Source organism: Jaculus jaculus, chromosome 3 (assembly GCF_020740685.1).
Source record: "Jaculus jaculus isolate mJacJac1 chromosome 3, mJacJac1.mat.Y.cur, whole genome shotgun sequence".
Taxonomy (NCBI): Eukaryota; Metazoa; Chordata; class Mammalia; order Rodentia; family Dipodidae; genus Jaculus; species Jaculus jaculus.
In genome coordinates, this window is record NC_059104.1 from 33,037,138 (window position 1) to 33,052,069 (window position 14,932).

Here is a 14,932-nt window from a genome sequence, read left to right on the forward strand (position 1 = left end):
ATGACAAAACAACCCTGCACAAATTCTCAGGACATGGGCATAACAGCATGCTTTTCATACAAACTGCCTCGAGCCCAGTCTAAGCAAAGCTCTTTCTCACACTCATTAGCCAAACCTCACAGTCCATAGTTCTTATTGCATTAAGGTCTTTCAACTCTGACCAGAATAGTCCATCAAGCTGTACTTATAGCACTGCAAGGCATCTTTTAGGCCAAGGTTTCAAATCCTTCCACATTCCTCTTGAAAAATCAGCTCCAAAAGGCCAAAACCACACAGTGAGGTGTCCAGCAGCAATCCTACTCCTTGGTACAACTTTACTGTTGCAGTCAGGTTCATATGGCTGGTAGAAATCAACCAACCAAGAGTAGCTTCTGGGAAAAGAGGTGAGGTATGATGGGCTGATTCTCTCCAAAGGTTCTGTGTCCGTCTGAAAAAGAGAAGCAGATTCTCCAACAGAGAGTGAATTCAGCACTGGATAAATGGTATAACCATTGTAAGTTTAGAGGGAATTTAATAGGTATAGGCCCTCTTGTAGCCTAGGATTGGTGGGAGCTTGATATTGGAGTGGGAACTCATTATTTGGATATGGTTCTGACTTGTTTTCTAGTTCCCGTTATGGGTTCTTTTCTGCTGAATGGACCAGTTAGCCAATTCAAGAGCAGTTGGTTACCCACCATGGCCGTGTGCCACTATAGCACTTGTGTGAGCATCGTGTCAGGTTGTTTGCTAGCATCTTAGACCACGAGTTGCTTGGACAGATGTTGGCCATTTCTTCCTAGTCATTCATGTAGTACCTCTGGCACTAGATGAGCTAACTGTCTGGGACTGTCTGTCTTCCAAATTCCTGCCAGGTCTTTCCATGTTTCATACCAACAGCATATGGTATCTTTGGCAGTAGGGATTTACCACTAACTTTTGGTGGGTAATCAAGTGCTCTGACAGAAGTCTGTCCTCTTTTGAGAAACCCTGTAGGTCTCTGATCAGCAGCTAATTGTGGATGTTAACTGCGTCCTGGTACTGGGAGTTACAGGCCAGCGCCAAGGGAAAAGAAGGATGAAAAAAATAGGTAATATAAAAGATGAAGAGAGAGAGAAAGCAAAGGTGGGGGGTAGGGAAGGAGGGAAGAAGGGAAGGAGGGAGGGAGAAACAGGAGAAAATTAAGGATACTCTTTATTGTACCCTGTCCAGATCCCTTTGATTAAGGTATTCACTCTAAGGACCAGATGAAGGTTCAACCTTTTAATCTGTCTTTCTGGATATAGGATTTTTATGGTACCAGTTCCATTTGCGTCTAGTTTTGTGTCCCCCACACCTTTGCCCACCCCTCTAGTCCCACTGACCCCCTTGTCTGGTTCTTGAGGTGCCTATTAGGTATGTCAGCATCTTGAGCTGATCCAGGTTAGGAGCCACAAATGAGTGAGACCATGCAATGATACAGAACAAGAATCAGAATAAAGGAAGTCCTCATGGCCTCTACAGAGTCAGAATGCAAGCTTCCTTGTTCTTCCTTGTCTGTACCCACAGGATGTACTTTTGCTTTGGCAGTGAACTTTAGGGAAACTTTAGGAGTATCTGCCCAGGTAATCTTAGAGACTGAGACTTTAAAAAAATATTTTATGCTGGGTGTGGTGGCACATGCCTTTAATCCCAGCACTTGGGAGGCAGAGGTAGGAGGATCACCGTGAGTTTGAGGCCAACCTGAGACTACATAGTGAAAAAAAAAATATTTTTATACTTATTTATTTGACAGAGAAAGAGAGAGAGAGCGAGAGGGAGAGAGAGAGAGAGAAAATGGATGCTCCAGGGCCTCCAGCTACTGCAAACAAATTCCAGATACATGCATCCCCTTGTGCATCTGGCTAGCATGGGTCCTGTCTGGGGAATTGAACCTGGGTCTTTTGGCTTTGAAGGCAAACGCCTTAACCACTAAGCCATCTCCTAGTCCCGACTGAGACATTTTGTGGGTGTGGTCACTTAGACCTACTCTGCACACATCCAGCCATTGTAAGTGAAATTTAAGTGTATGTCAGTCTTCACACTTGTATAAAGCAATCTGACAAGGAGTCATGGTCCATCCATTGCTCTAGATGTTTTATCACAAAAAAATCATTCATTAATATAAAAAAAAGAAGAAACAAACACAAATGCCTAAATTCTCAACCATTGTCCAACAGTCAGTCAATTCTTTTGGAAAAATGCAAGGAATAAGTGATTGTGTCTAGTGGTGTTGTGAATGTATGTATAGCTTTATTTTAAATTTCCTTTTCATTTTTAAAAAGTATTTTTATTTGTTTATTTGCAAGGAGAGAGAGATAGAAGAGAGAAAGAGAAATTGGGCATGCCAAGGCTTCTAGCCACAGCAAATCAACTCCAGACTCGTGTGACCTTTTGTGCATTTGGCTTTATTTGGGCACTGGGAAGTCGAACCCAGCAAGCGCCTTAGCTGCTAAACCATCTGCTTAGCCCATGTTTCATTTGTGTTAAAGTTTAAATTATTTATTTATTTACTTGAGAGAGAGAGAGGGAGGGAGAGAGGAAGGAAAAGAGGAAACGCGCAAGGGCCAGGGGGCAGATAGAATGGGCACGCCAGGGCCTCTAGCCTCTGCAAACAAACTCCAGATGCATGCTCCACCTTGTGCATCTGGCTTCCATAGGTCATGGGGAATTGAGCGGGTTCTTAACCTCTAAGGCATCTCTCCTGCCCCCATGCTTAGCTTTTTATGAAACTGAAAATTCTCTGCCAAGTGGTTGCTCATTTTATACTCCTATCAGCAATATATGATGAATCCAATTGCTTTGCATATTTTCAAACACATGGTATTAGTTTTTTTAGTTTTAGTCACTGGAATTGGTTGCCTGGAGCATTTGGCTGTGCAGTGATGACTACTGATGAGAGTGACTTTTTATGTGCCTTTGGCTGTTCATATTCACATAGTACAATGTCTGCTCAGATTTGGCCACCTCTTTTTATAACTGTCTTCTTCTTATTTAGTTTTCAGTGTTTCTCTATTTTAGGTAAAGACCCATTGTCAGATACCTGTACTTCAAAGATTTTATCCTGTTCTGTGGCTTTCTTTTTAATTTTCATGTATTACTTTAGAAGAGTGAGTTTTGTAGTGTGTTTCTTTATATGATTCATATATTTTGTCAAATGCTCTTTCTCTGTTGTTGTGCAATATCTTATTCTTTTACTCTATTAGTTTTGTTCTCATGGGGAGTGACACTGATTGTTTTCCAGTGTTGTATCAACACTGCTTCTGGGTTAAATGCCACTTGGTCATTATGTGTTCCTTTTTAATATGTTGTTAAACTTTGGGTTGCTAATAGTTGGATATTTTTAATGCTTCTTGAATGTCTGTCCACAAGTTACCTGGCTATTCAATACACTTCTTATTTTATTATGTATTCTCCTTATCATCCCCAATTTTTTTAAGCTATATACATTTGGTACTGAAGGTATCATTTTACTTATCTTAAACTACTTTTTTGTTACTTATGTTAGTTATGTAAGTCAATATAACATGTCTATACTTTTTATTTAAAATGGAAATTAATGATTAAAGAGAATGTGAAATTGAAATACTCTGTTTTGTATTTTAGTCTGAAAACTTGGACAATACAGTAATCATACCAGACATCAAACTACATAGCAATCCTTCTGCTTTCAATATTTACTGTAATGTACGGCATTGCGTTCTGGAATGGCAGAAAAAGGAAACATCATTGGCAGCTGCATCCAAGAATTCCGTACAGAGTGGAGAATCAGACAGTGATGAAGAGGAGGAGTCCAAAGAGCCCCCAATCAAGCTGCCAAAAGTAAACCACTGAATTCTGTTTTTATACATAATCAACAAGTTATGGCCATATATAATACATATTACTAAAATACCTTGCTTTTATTAAAATTGTTCATTAAAAATAACATGGTATTTGGATAAAAATAGGTTTGAATCCAGCCAGAAAGCCCTGTTGGACCTTGTAACTAGAACACCAACAAAGTCAGTAATTGTTGACACGGTGGGGAGTAGTACTTAGAAAGCACAGGCAGGGAGATCAGTGGCCTCTAGTCTTATTACCGGCCTGTTACAAGTGCACAAAGCAGAGTGGAAATGCGTCATGGAGGCAGAAAGCAGTTCCAGATGGAAGTAGAGCTCTGAGATGGTGGTCTGCCAGTGAAATGAGCACAAGACAAAGTGTATCTGCCACAAGCCATGAGCCAGAGAGCTAAGGGGTGGCCTTGCCCCATCAGGGAACAGTCCTTGGGTGCTGGTATAAATTATAATTTTTCTTGAGCTAGAAGTAGAAATCTTCCTAGCCAAGCAGCAGCAGAGACAGAAACATTTTCCTTTTCTGCCTAACCTTGTAATTGTCCTCTTACCTTCTGGGTCACCTGGCCTAGTTAAAGAAAAAAAAAAAATGACATGTTAAGCAATATAACACTCATATCATTCTGATATCACTCTCTGTTACCAGAAGCATACAAGCTAATTAGTATCACAATAGAACAAACTAGTATTAATGTACTTTACCTAAGTATTGGTATATTTCATAACTAAGCTTATATGTAAAATATATTTTTAATTACAGTAGGTGCAATTTGTATGTCTCCTTTTCTTTGTCCTTCTTTCCCTCCCTCCCTCCTCCCCTTCCTCCCTCCATTCTTTTTTTGACAGTACCAAGGTTCACCAAGGTCTTCATACATATAAGACAAGTTTTATAAGTGAGCTATGCCCTCAGCCCTATAGGTAGTATTTCTACCAAAAAAAAAAAAAAATGAGGAGAGAATAAAACATGTTTAAATTTTTACCTTTATGCAGTGCTTGTTGTTTATTATTTTTGTGTGTGATTGTGTGCATGCATACATGCTTATATGTGAGGGTGCACTTTGTGTGTGGGTATATGTACATATGTATGTGCTTGTGTGTGAAAGCTATAGGTCAACCTTAGGTACCTTTCCTGTGGTGCTGTCCAGGTATTTTGAGACAGGGTCTCACGGAGCCCAGAACTTAACCATGCAGGCTAGACTGGTTGGCCAGTGAGCCCCAGAGAAGTGTTTGTCTGCCTCCATAGCACTGGGATTACAAGCGCATGCTCATACCCTCAGCTGTTTTGTTTGTATCTGTAATGTAGGTTCTAAGGATTGGACTCAGGTCGTCATGCTTGCAAAGCAAATACTTTACTGACTGATCTATCTCACCAGTCAACCCTTTGACGTGATTTCTTCTTCATCATAAATGATTCATTTTCACTACTTTTTTTTGTTTTTGATTTTCCAAGGTAGGGTCTCACTCTAGCCCAGGCTGACCTGGAATTCACTATGGAGTCTCAGGGTAGCCTCGAACTCATGAAGATCCTCCTACCTCTGCCTCCCGAGTGCTGGGATTAAAGGTGTGTGCCACCATGCCCGGCTTCATTTTCACTACTTTTTAATTAAACTTATACCTTAATACTATGCCTTCAACACCTATTTATACTCCTGTCTCCACCAACACATATGTATATTAAGAAATTATATATACCTGTGTATACATATATAATTTTTTAAATGTTGTATCCATGAGATGTGATGTACCTTATAAATACCTCATGTTTTTGCTTGGAATCCTTACTTCACTTAGAATTAGGACAGATGTATCCATGTTTCTGGGATGATTTTCCTTGTATGTTTCATGGCCATTGTTTGTTCTTAATCACACTTTTGGATTCTTCACACCTTAATCTCAGCAAATAACTCATTTAAAAAAATATTTATTGATTATGAGAGAGAAAGAGACAGACAGTGAGAGAGGATGGGCACACCAGGGCCTCTAGCCACTGCATACAAACTCCAGACACATGTGGCCCCTTGTGCATCTAGCTTATGTGGGTCCTGAGGAATCTTACCCGGGCCCTTAGGCTTCACAGGCAAATACCATAAGCTCTAAGCCATTTTCCCCAGTCCAAGTAACCAATTTTTTTTATTGCATAGTATAAGGAAGGTTTTGTGAATTTCTTCACTGTCTTGTCAGCCATCTTAGGATGTTTATATCCTTCCCATTTGCTTCTCTTCAGTGTCGTAACTGTACCTTCTTTTGTAGCCTCTTCTTTTACTCTCAAGTGGACATGCTTATCTCTTTCCTATCAGTCCTTCTAGGTGTAATTTCTCATGCTGAACTAGGAGAAGTTGAAGGAAAAAAATTAGGATGTAAGCCCTGAGGACTTGTGTAATATACTTTTGGTAAGAGTAGTATTCTTTGTGGGGAAGGTTGCAGTGTACCATGCTTAAATGCAATGTGCAGTGGAGGTAGCAGAAGCTTAGAGAAAATTTTCATACAAGAATGCAGATGTGAATAATAAACGGTGGTCCAGATTAGATAATAATAAATTGTTAGGATAAATGAACAGTAAAAAAAGTACCAGACAATCTTATCATTTTTCAGCATGATTAACAGGCACTAAGGGGAATCTTTCAAAAAAAACTAAAAGAAACATGCTTAATACTCTGCTGAGTTTTCCACCATGTAGTTTGCCTGGAAACAGTACGTCATTTTTATGTAGAAAACTGCTTTGGTTGAAGCACTCACAGTTAAAATTACTAGCTATACGGACTTCATCATCTATAAACTGAGGTTGTTATCTACCTCATAGGACTGTAGTGAAGGTTAAATGAGTTAACAGATGTTGAGTGCTTGAAAGACATTTACCTGGTACATAGCAAGATCTCAGTAAGTGGTAGCTGTAATTACAAATGTCAGGCTCGGGCCAAGCAAAAGAACAGATAGCTGCACCTGAATATCAGTTCCTTACCAGTGTATCCTGTAATTTATAAGAAATGCTTTGTACAAAGAATTGGAGTGTCCAGAAGAATCAGTGTGATCATCTGATAAAAGAAATATGAAGTGAGAGGAAGAAGTAGTAAGGTACTGATGTGTAGTTACAAGCACGTTGTTGCAGTGATGGCAGTGTAGGGAGGAGTGAACATTTTTGGTGATTTTTTGCAGCCTTTTGCATCACATGCACAACAACTGACACAAAGGAAGGGAACTGGAGGTAATTGGAATTCAAAGGTGGATTTTCATTTTTCCCTCTTTGGGCCATCTCTTTCGTTTCCTCTGGATTGTTGCTGTCTTGCCTCTCCTGTGTGTGCCTTTCCTTTTTCCTTCTCTCCTAAGGTTTCTCTCTCCCCTGTGCCTTCACATGGTGAAGGCAGGGTATTTTTTTTTTTAAAGTTGAAATATCGCTGTATTGGTTTAATTGCCTCTATTTATTTTTATTCATTCATTTATTTTTCATTTTTATTGTTTATTTGCAAGGGGAGGGAGAGAGTATGTATGTCTTAGGGCCCTTTGCCACTGCAAATGAACTCGAGACATATGTACTACTTTGTGCATCTAGCTTTATGTGGATACTGGGGAGCTGAGCCCAGGCCATCAGGCTTTGTAAGCAAGCACCTTTAACCACTAAACCATTTCTCCACTCTACGTCCTCCTTTTAAAAGTTAGTTAAATTAGGGGCTGGAGAGATGGCTTAGCGGTTAAGCGCTTGCCTGTGAAGCCTAAGGACCCTGGTTTGAGGCTCCATTCCCCAGGACCCACATTAGCCAGATGCACAAGGGGGCACACGCATCTGGAGTTCGTTTGCAGTGGCTGGAGGCCCTGGCGCGCCCATTCTGTCTGTCTCTTTCTCTCTCTCTATGCCTTTCTCTCTCCATCTGTCGCTCTCAAATAAAAATAAACAAAATTAAAAAAAAAATAAAAGTTAGTTAAATTAGATTTTGATTTTCACATATTTTTCTTTTTGTTTTTTGTTAGTTTGTTTTATGAATCAATAATGATTGCTGATGAGGAAGAGCTTTCTTTCTCTCGCTGTACTACTTCTGTATTGTTTCTAATCACCTCATACTCTCTGTCAAGATTCAGATAAGCATTCCACATTTCATAACTACTTAATTTTCTAGTGTGACACATACTTCCCACCTTAACATACTTGAAACTGGTCTTGTCACATATTTTATTAAAAGATACTGGCTTACATACACATTTATTTAGTTCTTAACTAATTTTTTTTTTTTGAAGTTGAAGTCAGCATTGCATTAGACTCTGAGAATAAAAGATAACACATAGGTCTCCTCTCAAGAAAGCATCATCTAGTTGGGACAATAAACAGGTCAACAAATAACTGTTGTCTAGTGTCTTAAATATAAACATGGAATGTTAGGTACAGTGAGACCCATGTGGGTGAAGTAGGACCAGAGTTAGCCAGAGTGTAGTCATGAAGGGCTTCCTATGTCACATATAGATTCAGTTAGTGTCTTGTGAATAGAAAATGTTAGGAGTTTTGAGCAAAAGCATACAATCACTCTTGTACTTCAACAAAGTTACTTATGTGCAATAAGGCATCTCCTGTAAAGGCTGGTGGGATAAGGCAGAGGGACCAGTTAGGTATTTACTGCTTTTGTCTAAGAAATACTAATGAGGGCTGGACTTACTGTGGGTCCCCACCACAGCATGGATGGTATGCTTCCTCTCTCTCCTTATTTCTTTCATCACATGGATCACATGGATTTTCTGGTAGCTTCATTGTAAAGCAAGCAAATAAATTACAGTAAATTACAGAATACTGTATGCCCTGATTAAAATTACCTGATTACCATGTTGAGATTACTTTGTGCCTTGATTGTAAGAAAAGTTAAGAGAATAGTATTGATAAGGCTTGATTTATTAACTTCCACATAGTTGTGACAAAGCCTAAGGAAACAACGTAGAGAAGAAAGAGTTTATATTATCTCATGGTTTCAGAGGTTTCAGTTCATGGTTGCTTGGCCCCATGCATTTGGGAAGAGCAGCCTGTGGGAGTTTGTAAAGGACAGAGCTATTCACCCTATAGCAAATGTAGAAAGAGAGGGCAACAGGAAGAGGCTAGGGACAAGACACCTCCCAAAGCCCTTCTTCCAGTGACCTAATTCCCCTAGCTAGTCACCGCTTTGCAAAATGTCTTGTCGCTTCCCAATATATTTCCACAAGCTGGCAACCTAGGCTTTAACATAAACCCAAGGGTAACATTTCATATTCAAACCATAACATTTGGCAGTTAGTTGACTGTAGAAGGCTGAAAGATGTTGGAATGGGAATGTGTTCTCAGTGTGTCTGGTGGTAATACCGTGTATTGGAAAGGGAGGACTGGAGGTGGAGCAGGGCCCAGTAAGGATGATAAGGAAGCTTAACTCTAGCATCCTGGTTTTAAGGCAAATGTGTAGCATCCACTGTGTACTTTGTGAAGCTGATGTTCAAAGGTTAGACATCAGTTAGAAGTGTAGGTTTGAGAAGTATCTCTGTAGGTACAAAGTGAAACAGAGTTCTACAAGAATTGTGTGGGGGGGGGCGGGGGTAAGATCAAGAACATTGTTTTAGATCTGGGGAGATGGCTCAGTGGGTGTGTACAAGCACAAGGACCTGAGTTTGATCCATAGCACCCATATGAAAAGACATACAGGGACACACATGCCTGTAACAACCCCAGTGCTAATGTGGCAAACACAGGAGAATCCCTGGGATTCACTGGTCAGCCATTCTGACCAAAAATGGAAGCTCCAGCTTCAACAAGAGACAACATTCAGGAAATATGGTAGTAGAACAATATAGGACAGTGCTCTACTTTCTCCTCTGGCCTGCGTAGAGGACATCCACATTTATATCCACATGTACATGTGCACACACCACACATGCAGACCATTGTGTGAAAGAATAGATTGGCTTTGAAAAGTTGAAGAACACTGCAGGTGTGAAGAGAAGGGATGATGGTGGGTGTATTATGGGTAGGATTGAAGACCTTCACACTCCTGAGGCACAGAACGCTTCCTTTCCCTCCCTACTTCCTCTTTCCTGTTCCTGCCTTGCCCCCTCCTCCCTCCTCTCTCTTTGGATTTTATTTTTCATTATTTGGATGTAATATTGCTAGTATTTTGATTTATGGGAACATTTTTAAGAGGTAATTACTTCACCCTGTAGTGACATATAAGTCTACTTTGGAGATTTAAAAAAAAATCTATTCTGTAATTATTACAACTGAAATAAGACTTTTAATTAAAATAAGATATAATTTATAGTGGCAAACAGTTAAAAAGAGTTAAATGTTATTAAATCAGATGTGATATAATTAAACTTTTACATGCTTCCTGTTGGAATAATAAAGTAACCTTTGGAAATTTATGATTTGACAAGAGCAAAATAAAACCTTAAAAGATTTACTGTGTCATTTTTTTTTCTAGCATTGGCATCAGATTGGCTGCATTAGTCAGGGGGTTATTTATGCTCTGTGTTTCTTTATTTTGCAAGTATAATAGAGGGCCATAAGAGTTTATTTGTTTGAAAGCAATAGGAAAAGGCAAAATTAAGTAAATTTACAAAACAAATTATTTTTTGAAGAGATGTGCAAAGCCATTTGTTAGATAGGTAGTTACAGTTTATCATTGTATGTACTAAAGCCTAGTATATCTTATGTTAATCAATTTGAAGGTTATATATTATTTTTTGCTATTATAAAAAGTAGTATATAATCAATGTATGTAACTTGAAAATTGCAGAACATTTTATATGAAGAAGACAGAAATGAGAGGTAATTTCTGAAATCCCATTACCTTAAAATTTTTTCTACATATACATTAAGATATAGCTATTTCTATACAAATGAAATCATATAGTAGCTGAAATATTGTTTTTTTCTTAGTACTATTCAGGGAACAGTAAGTGTAATACATTTTCAATGATTAGGACAGGCAGTCTTTGAAGTACAAAATTCGACTTTAAAATTCATATTTTATTCTAAAAAGTTCATACTTTAAAAAATAAAGTGAAATACTATCTACTCAGCCAAATTGAAGCAGAAAATGACTTATTTAAGAGTGTGTTTGATACCTCTGCTCAATAATTCATAGCTAAATATTAATCTTTAATGATTGGAAAGCCCAAGGTTGATGTTTTTGTGTTGTCATATATTGATTACTTAGCACTGGTGGTTTTCTTATTTACTAAAAAAATAATGTCTTCAGTGCACCGCCTTAAAGGATAATTATTGAGAAGCCACAGCATCTAACCCAGACAGATGGAGAGTTTTCAGTTGTGATCATTGTGACTGAAGTTTTATGAGTAGATCCTATAGTACTCTGTTCCTAGACAGCCTGCCTGTGTCATGCTTTGTCATACCTTTACTTTTGCATCTTAAACTTAGCCAAAGACACCTCAGGAACCTATTCATTAAGCTGCCTTGCTATTGCTGGTAAGGTTCAGGAATTGCACTATAACATCAATAAACGTCTATCAATGATACCTAAAAATGTCAACTGGGAAGAATTTTTGACTTGTGTCAAGTCACGGTTGTTAGTGAAAGCCTGAAAACACAGCGGACTGTCTAGTCTCTCATTGCTTGAGAATAGATGCCCACATTGTATGCTTAAGAATTCTGTTTCCTCTAAGTAAAAAGCAGATATCTTAACCAGAAGGTTTTCATGTCTAGTCAATTCCAAGAAAATAAAATAAATATGGTGAAAATGTTAGCAATTAGAGTATTTAATCAATTGAAGTTCTATCCATAAACTTGTTTATTCTTACCTGTAATTAAGACTAGGATTTTATATAACTCTCTAAAGGTAGTCCTAGTAATTAATTTTGACTACTTGTTTGTATTTGTATTTCTTCGAACCTTACAAATGATAATCAGAACTGTAGTTCATTTGCTGCAACCAGTTTGTTGCTTTTGTGAAAAATTATTTCTGTAGGGTTTTTTGGTTTGTTTGTTTTGTTTTTCAAGGTAGGGTCTCACTCTGGCACAGGCTGACCTGGAATTCACTATGTAGTCTAAGGGTGTCCTCAAACACACAGCAATCCTCCTACCTCTGCCTCCTGAGTGCTGGGATCAAAGGTGTGTACCACCACACCCAGCTATTTCTGTACTTTTTAGCACACAAATGAGCACATAGTTAGACTAATAATAATTGGGTCCCCACCATGTGCCAGACACTGGGCTCAGCCTGGAAGATGTTCCTTTTCCAGATAGGGACACAGCTTAGCTAGGTAATGGAAACAAATAGTCAGCTACACTGCCATGTAACAGTTCCTTCATAGGAATACTGACTGGGTAAGGGTGACATGTGTGTTCATTTGCCTTCTTAGATTGTATAAACTCTTAGAGGACAGGGTTCATTACACCTTCCTATCCCCCCTAGAGAGTTGTACAGAGCAAGTACACAGGGTGTATTTGTGTACTGTGGATTATTACAGAATTTTCACCAAAAGAATATTCTTCATGATTTTGTCCAGTAGAATTAGTGACTTGAGACATTTCTCCTAATTAGTTTAGCTTTAAGTACTATTGTTACGTCTGCATATGCTTCACCTTAATTCATCTAGAAGGTAAATCTGCTTCTGAGAATGCTGGTATTGGTTCAGAAATGGACTTGCATTGTCTAATGTTTTTTCATTAGTCTTCCAAAGTCGTATCATTATACTATTTTATTATAATTTTCTTTCATAGTCTTTATCTATTTATCTTTTACTATGTAGAGTCTTGTTTTTTGTGGTTGCAAGTATAAATAATATAATTAAAGATAAAGTATCTGATGTTTTTGCTGAGCAGTCTTCAGTTCTTTTTATGATCATCTTATAGGATGAGGGACACCATTATAAAGAATAATATGGTGATTATACCATCATAGAAAGGGCTAAGATTATAGTTCCTCTAGAACTGTTTCTTCTTGCTTTGTGCAGTGTGTTGTCTTTATTTATTGTAATAACTAAATATTAACATTACTGTTAGCAAAAATTTTGTATTTGACTTGACTGCAACCAAATGAAGTTTGTCCGTTATTAGAGGTTATTTCTTCTGAGCGAGTAAAGCCTACTCTATAGCTTAGTGTTCTGTTTTCATAATACCTACTGTTTAATGGTCCATGGTACTTGTGATTTCATTGTACCAAAAGTGTTTGTTAAATAAATAATACCACCAGTTCTCAGCCTTCCATGGAGCTGTGGTTTTCAAAGTCTCAGGCACTGTGTTTCACATCTGTAAGCTTAGCCTTTGGGAGGCTGAAGTAGGAACATTGCTATAAATTTTAGGTCAGCCTGAGCTAGAATGAGATCATGCTTCAAGCCCCTCTTCTCTCCCAAAAATCTCTTCATATGATACTCTTTAAAAAAAATAGTGTTGTTTTTGCTCTGTCTTCTAAGTATTGTACTAGTATATTATTTATTGCTGCAATAACCTGAACCAACTAGGCTTGGGGGGTTATTAGCTGATATGTTATAAAGTATCAGATTTTTTTTTTCATCTTAAACAGATTATTGAGGTTGGACTTTGTGAAGTTTTTGAATTGATCAAGGAGACGCGGTTTTCTCATCCATCCCTCTGTCTGCGGAGCCTCCAAGCGTTGCTGAACGTGCTTCAGGGGCAGCAGCCAGAAGGCCTTCAGTCAGAGCCACCCGAGGTCCTAGGTAAGAGCTCATTCATGGAGCAAAGCACTTAACAGTGAACATCTCTTTATGACACAGCCTGAAAGGAACCTGCCTTTGACCAGTACTAAAAGAGCAGGGATTTAAATTCCCAGTTGTTTCCCCATGTTTTACCGGGGTTAGGATTTAGGAGTTATGGTTCATGGAGAGAGACATTTCTTGACTGTTGGGACAATAGGGCAAAAGCAAAACATAGATCCTTGAAACTGGACATAACTGCATATTCTAAAATCACCAATAACTTAGCATTCTTATTGCCCCCATGGTCAAAATAGCAAATATGTTCTCTACCTTTATTTGTTACTGTGGGTCATTTAAAAAGAAAAAGAGAATAAATGCCACAAACCCAAGACATACATTAGTTTCTAAAGAGGAAAAGCATTTGTTTTGTATTCATCATAAATAAAAAAGGTCTTTGTGTTATGGAGGAAGTTTATTTCTTGCAGCACGTAAAACTGTTGGCTCTCCCTAAAGTGTATTTAAATTTAACATTGTTTCATGATAGGAATGTAGGCTGAGCATGTAACATTATAAAATAGATGAAAACTTTGTCTTCAAGGATGGAAATACAGGTGGAAGCATAAGTTTTATTTGTCTTGTTGTTCTTCTCTGATGCTAGCCATGTCTGTCCAGACAGCCTAGAATTTTCTGGGTCCTTTTCTCAGTACAGAGAAATCTGGAGAAGTAGTAGTCTGGTTCTTGAACATTAGCAAGTATGGGAGTCTTTTGGGACCCAGCAGGAAGCACTTAGAAGCATGGAGGAATTCATTCAGTGGATTTGGGCCGGCCTCCAGGATGTGCGTTTGGGATCAGTGTCTGGGTGATGCTGATGCTGCAGGTCTGGGAATGCTGTCTGGGTTTGAGTTTGGTTCCTTTTTCCCTCCCCAGATGTTTGCCTTCTGCTCTGCTCTGCAGTGCTTCCATTTTCTATCTGTTGGCTTGTTTGTTTGTTTGTTTGTTTGTTTGTTTATTTATTTATTTATTTATTTATTTATTTATTTATTTATTGTTGGTTTGTTTGAGACAAGGTCTTGGAGTGTAGCCCAGGCTGGCTTTGTACTTGCAATTCCCCTGTTTTCTTGGCTTCACCAGTACTGAGATTTTATGTTTGTACCACCATTCCCTGACCACCTGTTTGGATGCTGAGAACCTAATTATAGGAACCTATCAGATCTTCCTTTTTTGGGACATACATAGGAATTTACTTTTGGGGTTTGACTTTTTTTCATTTTATTTTTGTTTTTGACAGAGAGAGAGAAAGAAAGAGAGAATTAGCCTGCAAGGGCCTCGGCCACTGCAATTGAACACTAGACACCTGTGCTACCTAGTGGACATGTGTAATCTTGTGCTTGTCTCAACTTTGTGTGTCTGGCTTATGTGGGATGTGGAGAGTCAAACTTGGAACCTTAGGCCTCTCAAACAAGCGCCTTAACTGCTAAGCCATCTCTCCA

The 14,932-nt window shown here is 38.5% G+C and overlaps 1 protein-coding gene across 2 annotated transcripts in view; it reads left to right on the forward strand.

The window, feature by feature from the left end:
- Positions 1 to 14,932, forward strand: part of Mycbp2 (MYC binding protein 2) — a 263,847-nt gene that overhangs the window by 38,525 nt on the left and 210,390 nt on the right. For both annotated transcript variants that reach the window (XM_045144931.1, XM_004651034.2), the window contains exons 3-4: positions 3,601 to 3,816; positions 13,310 to 13,463. In XM_045144931.1, coding sequence (XP_045000866.1) covers positions 3,601 to 3,816; positions 13,310 to 13,463 — 370 coding nt within the window. The remainder of the gene's footprint in view (positions 1 to 3,600; positions 3,817 to 13,309; positions 13,464 to 14,932) is intronic.